Consider the following 22,046-nt stretch of genomic DNA (forward strand, 5'->3'; position numbering starts at 1 on the left):
ATGTGATAGATGAAATGAAATAAAATAAAAAAATTGAAAAAGTATCAATTTAACGGTTAGGATTAGTAATGCGACATGGAATAACTTGATCGCACATATTACAGATCAATGGGGATATTTAAGTAATATCATCACTATAAAAAACTGTGTTTTGATACTGTCTCCCTTTTAGAATTTTGATTGAGGAAAATTATAGTCTTGTCCAAAAATATTTACTTTGTCTCATCAAATACAAATTTGACATAGAAACCCACCAATCCCATCATTTCTACAAGAAATATGATATTGTTATATTGAATGACAATGGAGGCAAAGGCGGTGGCACAGCGGCTTGTGACGGGAGGTGGCTGCTGGTGGTGTAAAGAAAATTTGATGAGAGGTGGCTGCTTCTTGTGGAGAGCTTGTAAAAGATGAGGGGAAGCATATATCAGATTTAGACAGAGAGAAAAAATAAAAGGAAACAGGAGGATTCAGAGGAAGATAGATACAAGGACAGTAATTCTAGTACTAGTGCATCGTTGAACTACTACATTCTTTAATCTTGCCATGTACAGCAGTACTTAATACATTAAAATAACAATATAAACCTTAAAAATTCAGAAAAATATACATTGTACTTAATAATATATAAAAATAATTATTTTAACAGTGATTTTACATTTTACTAATAATTGCTACTAAAATTTTTACCACCAATTATTCACCATTACCCGTGCGAAAGAATACGGACACTTAGACATGTAGTTCGATGTATAGTCAATACAAGCCTATTAATATTGAAACATTAATAAAATAAAAATGATAATTTTTTTTTTTATAAGACAGATGTCTAAATGCTATTTTATAAGAAAGAAAAATTAATTTTAACAGAATTTGTCTTTTTTATTACTTTATTAAATTTTTTTCACCAAAGATCATTTGAATTTTCTGACAGAGATTAATGCATAAAATTAAGAATGGATATGATACAATTTTATTTTTGTATAAACATAAAAATAGTTTTGTTTGGATAGAAAAGTAATTTTATTACGTCTAACTCCTTTTTAAAAATTTTTGAGGTATTAAAAATTTAAGTTAATATTCCTCAAAAAAAAAAAAATTTAAGTTAATATGAAAATTTAGTCTAGCTAGTTCAATTTAGTTAATTGAATAATCACTATGATAATTAAAATAAAAAACCAACTGGGTAGCAAAAGGGTGTGAACACTCGTTGAAAATTAAAAAAATAAAAATAAAAAGCAACCTAATAAGATATAAATGTCTAAAGTTTTAGATCTCAGTGATATGGGCTTGATTTTTAGATCTCGTAGTAGATGTAGAGAGTGAGAGCTCTCGAGTTCGAGTCCTCTTCATCACAAAGTTATCACAAATTTAGTGAATGTTATTTAAAGGGGAGACTGTTCCCTGCTGTGCAACCCACAATGTTATTAGGATCTATTGAGCCTCGTATGTGTAAAAAAAAAATAGAATTTACTAATTAAATGAGCAATAGCAATTTTTAAAGGATATAATATATATGTCAGTATAAAATAATTTTTTTAAATACAATATAAAATAGTTATTTCAAAATACCAACCTAAAATTAAATTAAATTAAATTATTTAATCAAAGAGTTTAATAGGTGAATTCAAAAGTTGAAGTGTGCATATCTATCGTATTAAACCATCATTTTGGAAGAAACGCGTTGCGAACCGCAAAAATATTAATGCATGTTCTAGAATACTGTTCTGCAGTTATTGCTGCTGCAATTATTTACCTTCTTCTGTTCACTTTTGCAGTCCTTGCTGATTCTTTATTTTACACCTCTGTGGGTCAACTATCCATATTAATTACATCTATCAATCCACTCCCACCTCCTTTCCATTAATTTTTACATTTTTTTGAACTTTTTACAAGAATTAAAAAATAATTAAATCACCTAAAGTTTAGAAAAATAAAAATAATTGAATAAATAACTTTTTAATTAATTTTTCTCATTAAAGAAAATAAAATTCAGTAGAAATATTCAGGTAAGTGTAAAGCTAAAATAAATAATTAATAATATCTTGATTTTTTAGAAATACTCATTTTGTTTCAAAATATAAGTCGTTTGATGATGATTGTTTTATCTTAAGTATGTTCTAAGTATTTTAAGGAGTAATAAATGAATTTTTTTTTAAATAAATCATATTAGAATTTCATTAAGAGAAAACTATATAGAGATATGAGATACATTTCAATATGTTTTTGTATTTTTGTATAAAAAGTCTAATAATAAACTATTTATACAAAGAATAAAAAAAACACAATATTGATTTGAAGTATCTGATCAAGTTGACAAAACATGATATTTGTGTCATTGACGATCACTTGCTCCATTTGGTGGCTATTTATGGCCACTGTTTGACTGTATGGTCTTTCTACAAGTCCGATCTGATCACCTTCAAATTTCTTCCTTCTCTTAGATAAGAGATATGTACTTCTTTCTGTATAACTATCCAAATAACAAAAGACGCTAGACAAAATCACCATCATGATGACAACAATAACTCAAAACTAGAATTGAGAACAAAATTTTAAGATATGAGCAACAATAAATGTCAATATTTGGACGATAATAACTCGAATCTATATGTAGATATGAGGATTATTTGCAAAAAAACAAACAAAAAAAAGGAAAAAGAGTGACCATGGGTGACTGCCTGTGGAAAAAAAGAAAAGAGTTTTTAAGTTTTAGGTCTTTGGAGAGGGAGAGAGCGCTCTTAATTTTGGAGAATCAATTTTGATTTACTCTTATTATATTAGATACAATAATAATTATCTTTACAAGTTAGATATAATAAGATAATTATCTTTGTGTTATTTAAGAGAATCAATTACTTTTTTAATTTTTATGCAAAAACTTTAAAAGATTTAAAATTTGAATAGGAAATAGTAATACAACACTCTAAATAAAGTTGTGTTTAATTCTCATTATATATATTCTAACTAATTGATATTTATTTATATTTTTATTCTATTAACCATATAATATTAATGGTATTCAAATTATTTGTTTTCGAATTAATAATTTTATATGATCATTTTATTTATAATCATTTAAAAATAATAAATAATTATTAAATATTCTTATAAAAATTAATTAATACCTTTTTATTTGTATACAATAAAATGGAAAAATAATATAGTTATCTCAGGAATAAAAAAATATATGAATTTGATAATTCATGAAATAATGATATTATTGATAACTATGTTACATATTTCAACAACAACTGCTATTAAAATTCACTAAACAACTAGCTCTGATTAATAAAATTTACTAAATTCACTGGCATCATTGACTCTATCAGTTAACAGTTAAACATAAACTTAAATCTTACAAGTTCTAACTGCTTGAAAATTTTTACCCTAAAATAGACATAGACCAAGAAAATAGTTGCACTCTTGCCGTAATCTTTTGAACAATTTCTATAAATTTTACTATAATTTAAAAATTGTTATGTATTAAGTTAGTTAAGTAATAGTAAACGACTTAATGCATAAATTTAAATCTGTATTTTCAACAATTATCTCTTAATCCTTAAACTTTACAGGAGCTATCCTAATTTTGCATTTTATATATTTTAATAATAATTATATCTCTGAATAAAAGGTAAAGTCATGGGCTATGATGGGCTTTTCTCCTTGGGAAATCGAAGGGTATACAGCTCTGTAGTCGTTGACAGCTCAGATGCATTATGGAGGCTCCAGGGGTTTTTAAAGCATTTGGTCGAGACAGTTAAGGTACTAGTATTCTCCAATCCTTGGAGGTGCAGTATTTCGCACATATACAGAGAAGCAAATACGTGTGCTGACTGGTTGGCTACTTATGCAGGTATCGTGCCTTTGGGTTCCCATTCCTTATATGAGTGCCCTGCTGATTTGAAGTAATGGATTAGCCACGACACTAGGGGTATTGCCCATTGTAGGCTCTGTGGGTAGCTGTGTTGCTTCTTCATTTTCTTACCCAAAAAGAATAAAATAAAACATAAAAATGTAAAGTCACAATTCAACCTCTCAGCAAAGTTATTTTATTTTGGTGAAGGGTAAAGTTATTATTGAAATATGAAAGCACATCACCGTAAATAGGGATGGAAGCGGGACGAGTATTTTAGATGTTCACCCTTCTCCGATCTGTTTCATAAGGGTACGGTAGTTTTAAACGGATTAAAGATAGATACAGAGAGTGAAATTATCACCCGTAATAAATACGGATAGAGTCCGAGTATAGGTTGGTATCTACTATATTAAATGGGTTTGATCATGGTACCTACAGGTATCCAACCTATTTATTAATAAAAAATATTTTTTTTAAATAAGTATGAATTTTTAGATAGTTTAAAATTCGCAGACATCATACATGTTTAAAGTGTACTTTAAACTGATTTGAAACACAGATGGTTACTGAAATTTTAAACTGGTTCAGATAATGTACTTAAACAGATATTTAAATAGATTTAGAACATATATAGATAGTAAAATTGAAAATAGGTATGAAAACAGTTAGATTAAAATCTATAGATACTCATCTCATTTTCATTCCTAGTCATAATTGAACCCCCACAAAATTTAGAGTAAAAAAGAATCGGCAAAGTTCAACATCAAATTCATGCATCAGAGCTAGTAGTAAACTAATTTGAGAATATCGTAATGTCTAACGTAGAATTACACAATTAATATAATTTATTTATGAATTTTATAATCATGATAAAATAGCTGCGGTCGCTGGGTAAATTATATCGAACACTTAATTTTGCATTTAGTTTTATTTAGATAACATAATTTCAATTTTTCATTCTTTAATCATTTAATTTTAATTTTTATTTCAACGGAGTGTCATTTACTGAAATTCGGTAATCAGAACAATAATATAACATTAAAAATTACATATATCACAAAAATAAAATCATGATTACAAAGGAATAAAATCAGAAGTGACATTATGTGTTAAATAAACTAATAGGTAGATTTCAAATTAATATATTAGGAGAAACTACGAATTTTTTAAAATAAAATTTTTATTTTTATTATCATATTTCAAAATGAAGGTATTCCAGTGAGTGACGTCACGTTGAAATAGTCATCAAAGTTTAACAATTAAAAATGACAAATTAAAATTATATGACCTTATAAAATTAAATATAAAGTTAAGTGACCATTCGTATAATTTCTCTAATAATTTAGCTCACCTAATTAAAAAAAACTCACTGGTTAACTGGTTTATCCATATTAAATTAGGAAAGGTAATTAAATTCTGAAAATAAAACATTAATGGCCAAGATGTGAATATGTTCAATAAATGAATCTTTCAACAAGGCACTATAGCAAACACCTAAGGAAAGAAACGAGGAAAATAGTTGGCATGGTTCCTGTACATTGAATATTATGGTATGGTCATCAATTGAATGGTATGGTCCATGTGTATTGAATTCCATATCTAATTTTCAATTATCCACCCATTCTACCTTGTTCCTCCTGTCAAATTATTCAACGTAAATTACTCAATACAATAAGTGTTGAAATAAATTATTTTTGAGGAAAGTGTTGAAATAAATTAATGAACGTAGAGCTAGACGTCTGGTTCATTGAACCAATAATTCCAGGGTGGCAAGATTTTGAAATTACAATTAATATCAATTCTTTTGCCAAGAATCACCAATTCAACTAGCAAAAATTCTGAAAAATAGAGAAGAAAGAAAATGGTTCCCTCAAATCAGTTCACAATTGCTAGTTAAATTGGTGTTTCTTGGCCAAAAGACATGATGTCAATTCTAATTTCGAATTTTACCTTTCTGTAAATCGGATTAGAAATAAGGAAAGAACTGAAGTCCGTAAACCAGTAATTCCAACTAGGCTCAGAATCGAAATTATTGAACTGGATATGATCGATCCAATCTTTAGTTAAGTCAATTCCAATCCAGATCAGACTGATGGCTAGCTCTACTTCAATGCAATCCACATGCTATTCCCTTTCGTCATACTATTCAATGCATTAAACGTGTTTTTATTTATTATTGCATGAAAAACGCAAAACGAGGTTATTCGTCACAAAAAAAAAAAAAAAAAAGGAAAAATAAGAATTTCTTTAAAGGAAAAAGTAATATATCATAATTAAATTCAATCCAACTCGGTTCTACCTTAACAGGAAACATTTTATCTTTTCATAAAAATTAAGTAAATAATTGGAATAGATTAATTTTCTAAAAATATATAATAGAATGTTTAAATTGTCGCTCTTAAAATTAAATATGGGTAAAATTGGAAATCAACTAGTTTTCCCCAATTAGTTTTACTAAAAAATATCTAATAAATATGGGTAAAATTAGAAAAAAAAAAATTTAATTAGTATACTCTCAAAGTCCTAAATGAGCCCTTAAAATAGAACAAGCTAAAATGTCTCTTTTTGCTATTAAGTGGAGCTAATGGAGTAACTATTGGCACCATTTGCTGAAAAGTGGTTCTTTTATTTGGAAATAAAAACACAAGTTATGTTAAATGATTAATTTGTTATGAACCAACTTTTAAGTTCATAATTTTTTTTTATCAACAAATAGTATTTTAGTTTATTAATATAGTTCAAGAAAAACTTAATATAGCAGAAAATTAAATCTAAGCCGATAGGCTTACCAAATACACCTCGAACTAACTTAGTTATGTTAGATATGCTCAAAATATTCATATATAAATTGAAATCGCATAAAATAATAAAAATAACTTTAAAGTTATCTTGTTAGCTTCCATTGATGCAATCTTGATCCTTAACAATAAATAGAAAGAAGTTAAAATAGCTAGACACAATTGTCCGCGGAATGACTAGGTGCATCCTCTTTATGTCTACAATCTCCAAATGGATAGAGAATAATTTATTATCATAACGGCATAGATTAGAGAAAGATGACATAGCCTATATATATATAGTAGACTATTATCCCATTATAACCCTAATAGAATATACAATCCTAATCCAGATTAAGATTTAACCACATTTAAACCAAACAAATTTAACTGACTAATTAATTCTTTTAATAATCACTTTTTAATAATACACTTCAAATTAGAACTTTTAGACTATTAAACTTAACTCAAATATTTTATAAACCAAAATAGATACAATCAAAAAGCCCAATAGAAATGAAATCTCTAACAAGTTATTCCAAGGGAAAAATCAATTTAAGCTAATAGGTGGAGAGAGACTCAATTATATATGTATAGTGTTAATATTTTTTGTTTTTAATTCATAATCATGTAGAATCTTTAAATTATAATTTAGGTCGTTACACATCACTGAATTAAGAGACATATTAGGTTTTAGAGGCAGAAAAGTAGTGAAATAAGAAGACGGAGCAGATTACTGTAAATGTTAAAGCCCGATTAATCCTAGACATTATGACAGAGCTGAGCCGGCTCTAACATCATATTTGAAATTCTCATACAAAATTGATCCAATAGTGACATATGCAATGTAAAATTAATAGCATTTCATTCAAATATGTTTTTCATATTAATAATGATATGGCTGTAGTCATGGAGTGGTGATAGTGGTAGTGTTCATGGTGATGGTGATGGTTGTGGTGATGGTAGGTGGACTAATGGTGGTGGTGTATTAATTGCATTATATATTTATAAACATATATAAAAATGGAACAATGATTATATTTCATAATTATTTCAATTACATAACCAATTATATTAAAGGAATGTTAATCATTCCATTATAATATATTTTTCATCACATTACATCTTTGATTATGTTACATTACATTATATCCAATCAAACACGGTCTAAGTTAAAATTTTGAAATAAACCATTGAAATCTCATGTTGTGATCGAGCCTACATAATTTTTAAGTGTGTTTACTTTAATTGTTTGAGCCATTTTTAAGAAAACTATTTACTGAAATTATTGATTGAGGATTACAAAAATATTTTGTCGTAAAAATAATTTCAATCTTAATATCTCACCAACTTTAATATCTAATATATATGATATTAGATATATAATTTAGATCTTGAATTGCATATGTATGTCTTCAATCAATGGAGTCTCGAGGTGCGGCTTGTTCTTTTGTTGATGCTATTGATGTATAGTAGCAAGAATTTATCTGTGTACGTCATATGCAACCAGTTTTTGGAAGATTTTGATTTTGTACGTCATCTGAGGTCAGCTAATAGTTTTGCAGACTCTCTAGCTAAACAAGGTAACTCCATATCAGAAGATTTTATGCTAAGCTTTGATTATTTAGATCCTACATGTATCGTTCCCTATTTTACAGCTATTTTTCACATCTCTGCTGAGTTTAGTTCAGAACTTTGCTTAAGTTCTATTTCGAAGAATGCTGCAGATTTTATATACTGACCTGTAATACATCATAGTGCTGCTATTTTCTATTCTCTATTTTTACTTTTAATGTTGTTGCAGCTCAATGGGATTTTTCTCAATCCCAAGTCTATAGGCTTTGGGTGTTTTTGGGTGAGTCCATTTGGCTCAGATGTAGTTGTCTTGGCCACAAGTTGTTTTTCCCTCTTCACGATTAATAAAGTTCTTTGCTTATCAAAAAGACATGTTTTTGAAAATATAATGCAAATATAAAATATCTAAAGAAGTTATTTTGTCGTCCAAACAAATTAAAGAATCAGTTATTACTATAAAGATTTATATCTACTATCAGTGTATCTTTAGGCAAAAAAGTCTAATATTGTATCTTTAATTTTAGTTTATTATTTAAAAGAATAGTTAAAAGATTAAACTCTCTACTTATTATGTCTGATTTAATTTAGTATTTGTAATACTTGATATATAATACTATTGATGAATTACATGTGTCAAAAAAATAATTAAAAATATTATAATAATTTTTAAAGCATTCATCATTGGCACAAAATATAAAACATTGATGTAATATAATATATTTTGATATTTTTAGAATTAAATTTTTTTAAGATTTTATTAATTAAGTAAATGAATAATTAACAAATAATTGATTATAGTATAACTATTTTAAAATTGATACACCATATTAGAGTTGATCTTTTAAGAAAAATTTAGACTACTCATTTATAATTTTTTGACATTTTATTTATTATAATGATACTGATATATTTGGTGTTTGAGCTTTCTAATTTTTTCTATTTTAGTGTAAAAATAAAACATTTGCAACTGAGTATCTGGACTTTTAAGAACAATAATTAGGTGTCTAGGATACCCGAAATTTGACTCACTCAAAATGAGCCCCACATTTGCCCAGTAAGCTGCATAGGTGGACTGCCATGAATGTGTTGACATGGAAAAAGACTTGGATGAAGTGGAAATCACAAGGAAAATATCGTCTCCTTCGACTTAATCTCCATTAATAAGGCTTGTGCTCCCTGTAAATGCATATTAATTAATTAATGTTATTATTATCAAAACAAATAAATTAATAAATAAACAATACAGCGGTAGTAGTTTTTTGTTTACTCTTTTGATTAAGTATACATTATGCTTCAAAATAAATAAGTTTGGTTCGTCTCATTAAATATGACTTTCCTTTGTTATTGCCACTTCATCTAAAATGTTTCCATGTCAGCACCTTCATGGCAGTCCACGTATGCAGCTAACTGGACAAATGTGGGACCCATTTTGAGTGAGTCAGATTTTCAGCATCCTATTCAACAAATAGACTCTTATTATATTTTTTAAAACATTCAAAATTCGATTGCAAATGTTTTCTATTTAGAAATTGCAGACACCAAATTTTATCATTATCCCTTTTTTATATGAAATTGTTTTAAAAAAATAAGTTAGTAGATTAAGTTAATTTTTTAAAGAAAAATTTTTCAGGAAAAAAAGAAGTTGGCAGATTTGAAGATGGGAGTTCTTTAATAAAAAAAAGTGGTGAATTCTAACATTTGAACTCATAACCTTAGAGAATGAATTTTTATGTCTTAATAACTTCCTCTAATTAGTTTATGTAATAAAAAATTAATTTTTCTTTAAAATTAAAGCAGCTTGGTTTGCAATAGAAAACCGGACACAAGCTAACCGGTTTGGTCCAATTTTCAAAATACAAATGCTAATTTATATATAACGTTCATACGCACATTCCACTCCTGATGTGTGAATATAATTTATAAAATAAAGTTTTAAGCATAAGAATTTTTACCAATTTGGTGAATTAAGAGAAGGCTATCATTTATTGTTAGCACATGGTGTTATTCTAGCTCATCTATCCTCTTAAGAAAAAAAAAAACTATTTCTATATCTACCTGTCCGAGTTCATTGATTTGAATTTAAGACCTTTACCTAACCAAAGCAAACCCTAATTGATAACTAGCAGCAGCTTGTTAGATTTAGGAACTAAGTGAAAGGACTACAATTAATTGATTCTGCCATTGACAGATATGCCAACCTGGATGTTATAAAATGAAATTACACTTATTGATTGAAAGTGAAATTGCACTTATATGTTTTAGGAGTAAAAGAGGAGAGGAGGAAGGTCCAAATTAAAGAATGGGAATTAATGGAATAGAAGAAGTTAAACATCTAATTAGCTCCTATTACCTATTGTAAGATTCTAAAAGATTTCCGTAGACTACTAAGAAAGGCAAAATTCCATAGTACTAAATTGACATATTAGAAGCAAATGGATATGTATAATATTGTCGAGACTTGTGAGTTATGCCATAAATCGGTACGAATAATTTTAAATTGTTAATGTTTCGGTGTTTTAATATGTTAGTCTTTTCTTTTGTATTAATTTTCTATTTTCATGGTTGTTTCTTTTTTTTTTTTTTAGTATGTTAATATTTTTCTGCTGCTCTTTTTTTTAGTATTCATTATTTTTTTATCGTTTTTTCTCATTTTGTTATCGTCCATTATTTTTTTATCGTTCTTTCTCTTTTTGCTATTGTTCTTCTCATTATTGGTGTTATTAATATATCTATCAATTTTTTATAAAATCAGTAAATAATGTAGAGACAATATAGGACTCTTGATTCTGTTTAGATTGATACTCGTATAGTATATTATATATATATATATATGTTGCAGTTGTTGCAGTTGCCGGTCCTCAGTTGCCGTCACTGGTTGTCATCATCGTAATTGAAACACATAAGTTGTATAGGGATTTACTCTTACAAATTTTGTATTTCCTTCTTTTAGTGTTTCCTTTTTAGAGTGTTTCCTTTTTTTTCCAGTGTTTCCTTTTATCGTAGTTTCCCTTTTTTATCATTTCCTTTTTTTAGTGTTTTTATTTTTCAGTTTTTCTCGTTTCTCTTGCAAGATCAATTTTGGTATTATTGAAATTTTTTTTACCGAATTTGTTATTATCTTAATATGTATATTTTCTGACATTTTGTTAAAATTTAAACCTCATATATGACATTTGTTAATTGCCACGGGATATTGTACTAAATGTCAATTTTGAAACTTAATTTTAAAAATATTAGTTTGACTTTAAAATTTAAATTATTATCATTTATGATATACTTTTACTATTGTGCCCTTTTTTATTAGAAGAGCATTGGTTTGTTAACATTTCAGTGTTTTAATATGTTAGTATTTCCTTTTGTATTAATTTCCTATTTTCATGGTTATTTCCTTTTTTTTAGTATATTAATATTTTTTCTGCTGCCGTTTTTTTTTGCTCTCATTATTGTCTTATCGTTTTTTTCTCTTTTTGTTGTCGTTTTTCTCATTATTGGTGTTATTCCATAGTTTTGTTTTTTATTCACAAGATATGTTGATTTCTGTTTTTCATCTATTGTTTATTGTTGGAAATATCTCTATCAATTTTTTATACAATCAGTAAATACTATAGAGACAATGTAGGACTCTCGATTCTTTTTGATTGATACTGATACAGTATATATATACACCGTATTTCCTTAGTTTGATCTAATATGTTAATTGGTTTACATATATCTATTTTGTATTTAATTAATTTTACAGTATTTACTAATATAGTACAGTGTATACATATATACACATACACAATGTATTTACTTGGTGATCAAATGTGTTAATTGGTATATATATATTTATTCTGTATTTAATTGATTTTACAATATTTATTGATACAAAATATATATATATATACACCGTATATATCGTATTTACTGTCCTTATTATCGCAGTTGCCGATCGTCAATTGTCGTCACCGGTCGTCATCGCCGTGGTTGAATCACATAAGCTATATAAGGATTTGTTCTATAGATTTCATGTTTCCTTTTTTGAGTGTTCCCTTTTTTTGTGTTCCTTTTGTGTTTTCTATTTTTATCGTTTCTTTTTTTTCAATGTTTCCTTTTTTCAATATTTCCTTTTTCCAACGTTTCTCGTGTTTTTTTGCAAGGTAAATTTTGGTATTATTAAATTTTTTTACCGAATTTATTATTTTTCTTTTATAACATTTTGTTAAAGTTGAAACCTCGTGTATGGCATTTGATAAATTGTCCCTTTAAGTTTTGATTAGAATATTATTCCGGTCTCTAGCAAAATAAATCTAACCTAAGAAGAGGCCAAAGGATCTAGGGCTAAAGATCTCAGGAAATAAATCTAATCTAAGATTTTAATGCTGTACCGGACCTTAAAACTATTTTATTTTTGGCGAATTTAGTCTTATCGGTTCATTTAAATATAAACCAAACTGATAATCAATATTTGAAATTCTATATTTCATAATCAAACATACAAAATTAAACAAACTGAATAGACCAAAAATAGCATGGTTGGGTTCAATTATTTTGGTTTTTACTTGAATTATGCTCCACCCTAATTTCAAGTTTATTCCAAATTACCTCACAAAAAAAAAATAAAAATAAAAGTTTATCCCAAATCAATATGATGCGACATTGTCACATGCACGGAGTACACTTAATAAAACTCCCGACATCTATAAAAGAAGACTAGTTTCGTAGTTTAGATATCCGATTCAAAAAGCCAAAAAACAAAAAACAAAAGCAAAACACTTAAACACTTAAAAAAGCAATGGCATTGGTAGGGATCTTTGGAATCATCTTAGCAACTCTTTGCTTAGTAGTAGCCCGTCGCCGCCTGTCACGCAACCGCAGAAAAGTTATAAGAAGCTGGCCACTAATTGGAATGCTACCATCCCTTTTAAGCAACATGAACCGGTTAGCGGACTGGATGATCGAGGTTGCTGGTCGAAGAGGCGGCACTTTAGTCTTTAAAGGCCCTTGGTTTACCGGCTTGTACGCAATATGCACTACTGATCCAGAAAATATAAAGCACATTATGAGTACAAACTTCTGCAACTATCCAAAAGGTTCGGAATTCAAAGAAATGTACTCCGATATTCTTGGAGATGGGATTTTTAACTCTGATTCTGATTTATGGAAGAATCAAAGAAAGAGTGCTGTTTCTTTAATCAACCATGAAAGGTTTCAGAGGTTCTTATTCCACACAGCTCATGTTAAAGTCGAAAAAGGACTTTTTCCTGTTCTTGAACATATTTGTACAGAAAACAAGGAAATAGACTTACAAGATCTGGTTCATAGATTTACTGCTGATGTTACTTTCATTTTAGTTACAGGTCTTGATCGAGAGACTCTGTCTATTGGTTCACTAGATGATAAACTTGGTTTTGCGCTGGACTGTATGGAGGAAGCTTTATTTTATCGCCATTTCCAGTCCAAAATGCTTTGGAAGTTCCAAAATTGGTTAGGGATTGGCACAGAAAGAAAAGTGAAAGCTGCTTTAAAAACAGTTGATGAAATAACCACCAAATATATATCAATGAGACGACAAGGAAGAGTAGGAGAAGGAGTCGGAGTCGATTTGTTATCATGGTATATTGATAGATCAGATAAATTTTTAAGAGATACTATTCTAAATTTCATGCTTGCAGGCAGAGAAAATTCCTTAACTTGGTTGTTTTGGCTTGTGTCAAAAACGCCAGGCGTGGAAGCGAAGATAAGAGAAGAGTTGAGATCTATAGTCCCGGAAAACAAAAGAGAAGAGAAAAAGGTTCAGCTTCTTGATATAGAAAAGGTAAATAAATTAGTGTATTTGCATGCAGCTATATGTGAAACATTAAGGTTTTATCCTCCAGTTACGTATGAGTATAAGGTACCCTTGCAAAATGATATTTTACCAAGTGGGCATCATGTAGATCCAAGAATGAAAATTATTTTATCTTCTTATTTGATGGGGAGATTGAAATGTATATGGGGAGAAGACTGTTTTGAATTCAAGCCAGAAAGATGGATATCAGAGGAAGGGAGGTTTATACAGAGATCACCATACCAGTTTCTTGCATTTAATGCAGGCCCAAGAATTTGTCTGGGAAAAGAAATTGCGTTCGTTGAAATGAAAGCAATGGCTGCTTTTCTTATTCATAACTATAATATTGAGGTAGTTGAAAAACACCCTGTGCTTCCTAAATATGCTTCTATTATGCTTCATATGAAGTATGGTTTGAAGGTTAGGATTAGTAGGAGATGGGCTTGAAATTGATACAAAAGTAATAATGAGAGTTTGTTGTTTTCTGCATTAATTAATATATGTTTTCTTTTGTTATTCTCTATCAAAATGATATATAATATATGTCTCTTTTCCTAGACATTGTAATTAGTTGTTCTTAAGATATTTGCTTTCCCTCATTAACAAAAAACAAAAATATGTTTGCACCAAAAGAAAAAAAAAAAAAAAAAAAGCTCTTTCTCAATAAAATCTTTATAAAACAGATGTCTTATTAGGTAAATCAGTGTACTGTATTAAATTGAATGAAAGTTATTAGGGTTTTGGTTCAATTAATTGGTATTCCTTCCATCTATTTTTGTTTATTATTTTATTCAAGATATTTTATATTTTTGTGAAAATTAAGTAATAGTGAATAATTTTTTTTTCTAATTTTACCTTTTTCTCTATTTATACATGTAAAATGAAAATTAAGTAAACTGATATTGAATTTATACAATCACAATTACTGATTTTGTATAATATATCAAACAAAAGATACCGCGGCGCTTGTTGAAACACGCTTAAATGAGTCTGTCATTAACTATTAAGAGATTCAATTAATTATTTACAAGCCAAATAAGCCCTTAGAAAGATAATATTATATAACATCAGACATCATAATAGAAACGCAAGTGATATGCATCCAAGTGATGAGATGAGATGAGATGGTAGATGTTCATCTTCTTTTAATCAAAACTCTTGAACTCGAACTTAGATATGTCTGAAGTTCCTTTTAATACTCTGGGAGGAAGTGTTTTATCCTTTTTCATGAGCCTGTCGATGCAGTATCATGATTGGATGAATTATGAATACAAGACAAGTCATATGAGCTTTTTTGATTTGTTGGATATGTTTCCGGACTAAGTTTTTACTTATCATTCTTTAATTCAATTTAATTCGGTTTGAGTATATTGGAATGTCTATTGACTCCATTTAATGCTGGGATGTGATTAATTTTTCTTGATAATTCATCATAAAATAAATTTATTTACTGATTAAAAAAAAAAAAAAAAAAAAAAAAAAAAAAAAAAAAAACAGACAGCATGACACATGAAGGCATGTAGCGAGAGAAAAGAATGATTCTCATTGATAATTGACCAAATACATAAACATATTCCTGTACTTTGTGGAAAAAAATTTTTTGGTACTCCAAACTTTGAAATATGCCCCTGAAGTTATGGATTTTGCTAACTGTGTCCTTCTCTATACTAACAATAACATTTTTTTTTTTTGGTGTGTTTGACATTTATGTGCAAGATATTCGGTTCATGTGTGGTTAGTATAATATTTGGAATAATAATTTTTACTTTTTTCAATTATCTAACAAGTGTTTAATTGATCTAATTTTAGAAGTTTGAATATTTAATAAAATAGTTTTTGCAAGTTGAAGTATGTAATTAGTACAATTTTATAAATTGAAGTGTCAAATAAATCAAAATGAAAGTTGAGGGTGCCACGTGCCAGGAGAATTTTAACATAAAATACAAGGATGAATTTAGACATTTATCCATTGATAATTCATTTCAAACATTACACCAAGCCCTGATGTGCGGCAGGAGAGAAGTGTCATTATAGTTAAGTCATTGCTCCTCTAAAGGCTTGTTTTCACTGAAGGTTCCTCAATTTAGGGATCCTTATTTTACCGTTCCTCATTTTTAATTTCTTCTTAAAATTTAGTTATTTTCTATATTTGTAATACAAAAAGAACTCTTAACTATTTCCAAATATATGATCAGAAATACTTTCATTTCAATAAAATTCATTAATTTTATTAATCTGATTTATAAGTGGGTTCATAGATCTGATTTAGATAAGTTTTTCCAAAATGTAAATGGAAAAAAGATAAAAGTGAAATGGACAAAAGAGGCCATTTGCATATCCATTATCGTAAAGTATAATCATTTAGATCAATGGTAGCCTTTACATATCCTTGCACTTCAAAAATCTCATGCCGTTGCATGGCCTCATTTTTAGGTCAGATTTTGCTATTCTTTGGTGGATATTCTCATTTTAAGTTTTTAAAGATCTGATATGTGATAGACTCGACGAATCTCATATTGATTAAGCATAAAGTGAAAGTTATGTATATAAAGATGAGCAAATTTTAGACTAATAAGACAAGTTTTGACTTATAAAGAGAATGTTACATCATATTTGTTTTATAAATTAAAAGAGGGAAAATTTGTAAAGTTACAATTTTTATTTTATTCAAATGGTGAAAGAAAGGCAGCAACTTTGTCGGGCATTAATGATTGGCATGTGGGTCTGTGATTGTTGTGGAGTAGGTTTAAGATGCAAAGCCAACCATTAATAGTAGTAGCAGATCCTAAACTTTTGTAAAGTTGGAATTAAGAAATTCAAATACATTTCAAATAGGACGCTCAAAGCTTGGATGAGGTGAGGGAGGAGCGTGGAGAGGAATTAGGGCATAGAAATTAATTGTTTAGATGAAGTGAGAGAAAGCAAGCCTGATATTTTATTGCTGAGCTGGTCAAAAATCAATTCTTTATTACCTGACTTGCCATGTCAGCTGTCCGACAATTTTTTCAGACATATTCAGTTTTGTGTTATAAATATAGAAAATGAGACAGTTTTAAGAAACAAAATTAAAATGGAGGAACTCTCTATGAAAATAAGCCCACCTTTTAAAATAGGAAATTTAAATTACAATTTTATACCCTTCACATTACCCAATTCTGTAATTGATTCGTCTGTGATAGCAAAGTGTACCTTAGTTGAGGTTTAATAACAAATTGTAGAATTGCAAAACAAGCCCGCATAGCATTATGAATATTGGTAGGTTATTGGGAAAACAATTCTACAATTTGTAGAATTGTAGAACTACTTTCTATTTAATATATTTCTAATTCTTCTTTTTTAATTTTATTTTCCCTATAAATAGGGTATATACTTTCTATTATTTGATGATGAAGTGAATTAATTTTTGCATTACAATTATAATTCTGTTTTACTTAAAAAATATGTTTTTAACAATTTTAGTATGTAATAACAATAATAACTATATTTAAATTGTAATTTCTTAAACCCTGTTGATATGAATATGAATATATATATATATATATATATAATGAAATGGTTTAATTAATTTTTGTTGTTGAGATAATTTATTGTTGCTCCAACAAACCCTCATTTATTTTGACTGGTCCAGAAGTTTCATAAATTTATGGATACAGTGATTTAATTAAATAAATAATCTGGAATAGCAAAAGAAATACAAAGTCTTTATCAGAGACAAGCAAAAGCATGGAGGCACTGAGCAAAATTAAACATATTGTATAAGTGAAATATACAGAAGAAACATTAATGATATGTTGATATTTTCCAGTCTTTACTCTCTTGTGCATGTGGACAGCAGGATCTGGTTTAAGGCCTGTACCTTCATCAGATCACTTGCATGTCTAGAGATGCAATGGCTGTCAGCTTTTTTTTTCTTTAACAATAAATTTCTTTCCCCATCATATTTAAAGGAAAAAAAAATCTCCTTTTAGCAGGCTCTGAAATCGAAATCAGCGGTGTCAATTTCATTTAAGAAAATACACGTATAACTTTAAAAAAATATTACGCGATTAATTCATTAAATTGATAAAAATTTTTAATATTTAATAAGAATAGATGTTTGCTGACAAAAAAAAAATTAGAGTATTGACTTAAAATTTTAAATTATGGCCACTAAAGTATATTGGAATATTGATTTAAAATTTTAAATTATGGCCATAGAATTGAAGTCAACTCATCAATTAAATAAATAAATAAATATATATATCTATATATATATATATATATATATATATAGTGACAAGTGCTTTTTTTTTTCTTTTATAAATTATTATCATATATTTTTGTTTTTTCCTTTGTTCTATAATAAAAGATTATTTCTTGTAAAATTGAAATGAAAAGAAGAAAAAAATATATATTTTTTGTAATTCTTTTTTAGTTTTGACATGAGAAATAACAAAATAAAATAATTAAAATGATATATATTCCTTGAGATTTGAAAAAGAAAAATCAAATAAATAACCGAGTCCTAAACTCAAAGAATAGCTATAGAGAGTAGACTACCTAAATTTTAGACTTTAAGAATAGTAGAAAAATAATGGATATAGTGTAAAAATAAAATAAAATGTAAAATGCTAACAGAGATATGAAGGCACTGAGCAAAATTAAAGCAAGCACATATATACGTATGGCTAAACATATTGTACAAGTGAAATACACAGAAGAAACATTAATGGCATTTTGATATTTTTCCTCTCTTTATTCTCATCTGCAACTGGGCAACGGTACATGGTTTAAAGCCTAAACGACATTGGCCAGATCACTCATATTCCAATCCAGGGTTGCACTGGACCGTCCATGTCAGGATTTATTTTCAACTGTTTCATATTTATTATTACATGTTCTTTAATCATGGCAGTGGATGCTGCTATTTATCGAATTAGATTTGGTGCTTTTATTGCACCTATCAAATTACAGTAGAAATATTATTGGATACTTGAGCATGGCGGAGATTAATGGAGGTCCAAAGGGGCACGATCCATCCCAAGAAATTTGAAAAAAGAAAAAAATTCCTTATAAAAAATTACATTCTATTCTTAAAAACATAGCAAATTTATATTTGGCTCCCCTAAAAGCTTTAAAAAAAAAAATTTAGAGTTCGGACTAACCCAAGCATGTTATATGCTGAAGGAGTTTATATGCTCGGCTCAATAGGATTTAGCTTGGCTCGAAAATCAACGAATCTAAATATTTTACGTTCGAGTATAGCTCGATGAAAGCTCGAGTTCGGTTTGAGGTTTGAGGTTAGAAGCTCGATTAAGATTAAAATGAATATCATATATATATATATATATATATAGGTTTGTATTTATGTATTCCATTTTTATACCAAGGTAGGTATCATCTCTACAAATGGATTAAATGATCACATGCCTAGTTTCTTGCTGGTAGCTCAAAGTTTTGAATTCTTTTTACATTTGCAGTATTTTTTGACTTCTCACTACTCTTGGTACTACTATGCTTTTAACATTAGATGACTGATAACGATAACCCACCAATATCCATAAATAAACAACAATAAATATGTTTGGCTCAACTTGTGCATCATCATAAATTGCTTGGAAATGCCTATAATAATATCTTTCATATATGATTCCATAAAGGTGAGAAAGTCGAGTGAGAAAAACAAATTCAAATACGCTCTCTCTCTCTCTCTTAATAAAATTAGTCTTTTCTATTACCTGCGGTTATACGTTGTTATCATTCGTTATTTATTCATTGTCATTATTCGTCAATTTATACTTGTATAATATTAAGTATGGTTATAATTTATCTGTTATATTGCCTAAATTTTTATAATATTAAAGCATGATCTATGTAAAATAATTTTAAATTAAAAATTCATCTCTATTTAGATAATATTCATATTATAAGTGAATAATATTATTTTTAAACTAATTTTTATATGATAAGATGATATTAAAAGTCAAATATATTTAATAAAATAATTTTATACGATAAAATAAAAAAAATTGTTAATTATAATATTAGATTTCACTTAGCATCTAAGATTTTATTAAAATAATATTTGATTAGAAATAAATAACTAATGGTGAATTGGATTTTGGCTTTTCATTCATTCTTATGCAATAAAAAGAGTAATAACAGCATAATAAATAGAAATAGAAATATATAAATTAAGCAATGTTAAATATCTATTAGTATTGCATTACAATTTTAAAATATATAAATTAAATAAAAAATTTATGGATGATTTAAAATAAATAGATTAGATTATATAAAGTAATAGATACTAAAATTTTTTTAATCTATACTATATATTCAAATACTTAAAGGTTGTAACCATTTATTTATATATTATTTATTAATTAATTAAAAATAAAATTTTATAAAAAATAATAAAAATTTATATATTTATCTATTTATATATTAACTATTCAAATACTTCATTCATTCTAAAATTTATCCATATTTCTATTTTTAGATGTCCTAAAATAATTATCGAATTAATTTGAGTGATATTTACTTTTTTTTATGCCTCTCATTATAACTCGTGTTGATGCAAATTCTTAAGAATAACCATTTTATTTTAAAAGACAGTTTTAGAAAGTAGAGATATTTTGTATGACGTGTTACTATAACTGTTTTGTTTCTTAAACTTTATGTAAAAATCAACGAGAAAAACATTTTGGAACAGAAGGAATAATATATATGTTGATATTACTGATGATGGGAATCAATACTAATATTCAATAGATTTATGGTAGAAGGCATGCCACAAGTGGTTTATTAGGATATTTAAATGTCTAAATATCCATATATTAGACTGTTAAATCTGATTTAAAAAAAAAAAAAAAAGCTATATCAATATGATTACTGGGATGAACTTCGTTTTGAGTTTGTTGTTGTAATGTCTAAAATATATTTTATTAAATATATCGAGAGCATAAGCTATTAATTAAAATTCCACTAATATTATTAAAATAAAAATTATTACTATTTATAACTTTTAACTATTTATTAATTAAAAATATTAAATGTAGCTGTTATGTTCAATTATTTACTATAATGCTTGAAATTTAATCATTAAAATAATTTTTATTTTAATAAATTTTACTAATTTCAATTCATTTTAATTTACTCTTACTGATTTTTCATTTTAATTTGCATATATTATGTTTAACAAATCTTATTAACTGTGAATTATTTTATTTAGATATGTTTAATTAAATTACAGTTCAATCTTAATTATCCATTTAATCCTTGATCCTCTGTTTTGACTGGTCAATGATTGGGCCGGATATGAAAACTTTGGTTAGGTCTTTTGGTCTTTCATTTTGTAATTTGTTATTTTCAGACTACAATTTGAATTGTATTTGGGAATTTGGACTTTACTATTTTTCTTTATCAGAGATTGAAGTATTATTTTTTAATTTATTAATTTTAAATAGTGTTTATGCATTAAGATGTATTTTTTTTTCTTTTATTAATAATTCAATTGTCATGTTAATAATTTATATTTTTTTCCAAAAATCATATATTAGGATTTTATCAATCGACTTCAAATTAATACAAATAATAAAACATAACGGAATTTATTGATTTAAAAAAACAATCTTAACGGTACATATAAACCTTCAACAAATAATCTTTTGGAATGGGATTGGAAAAATATCGTTCCACTCCAAGTTCCAACTGAATTAAAATCGTACATCCAGCTATTTACTGGGAATTTGAGAGTTGATACCTCCAAGGTCTGATTAAAATCAAGCAATTCAAAACTAGAATTCTGCAAATTTGGACTGGCAATCCACGACCTAGTCCCCCGATTCAAGTATTTGGATTTATACAGTTATAATTTTTGGGATGAAAATGCACATCTTCGATTTAGGGATAAAAGCGAGATGGGTATTTTAGAATCCCGTTCTACTCTAATTGTTTGATAAAGGCACGGATGATTATGAATACCTGTGAATAATATACTCCTTATTAGTAAAAGATTTATTTTTAATAAGTTTAAATTTCAATA

The 22,046-nt window shown here is 27.4% G+C and overlaps 1 protein-coding gene across 1 annotated transcript; it reads left to right on the forward strand.

The window, feature by feature from the left end:
* Positions 1-12,906: 12,906 nt before the first annotated feature.
* LOC105636550 (alkane hydroxylase MAH1) lies at positions 12,907-14,579 on the forward strand. The gene has a single exon (XM_012219849.4). The coding sequence runs from the start codon at positions 12,986-12,988 to the stop codon at positions 14,465-14,467; it is 1,482 nt and encodes a 493-aa protein (XP_012075239.1). The 5' UTR covers positions 12,907-12,985; the 3' UTR covers positions 14,468-14,579.
* The last annotated feature ends 7,467 nt before the right edge of the window (positions 14,580-22,046 follow it).

This window comes from Jatropha curcas, chromosome 3, assembly GCF_041381405.1.
Source record: "Jatropha curcas cultivar XTBG-Jc1 chromosome 3, XTBG_Jcur_1.0, whole genome shotgun sequence".
In the NCBI taxonomy this organism is placed as follows: domain Eukaryota; kingdom Viridiplantae; phylum Streptophyta; class Magnoliopsida; order Malpighiales; family Euphorbiaceae; genus Jatropha; species Jatropha curcas.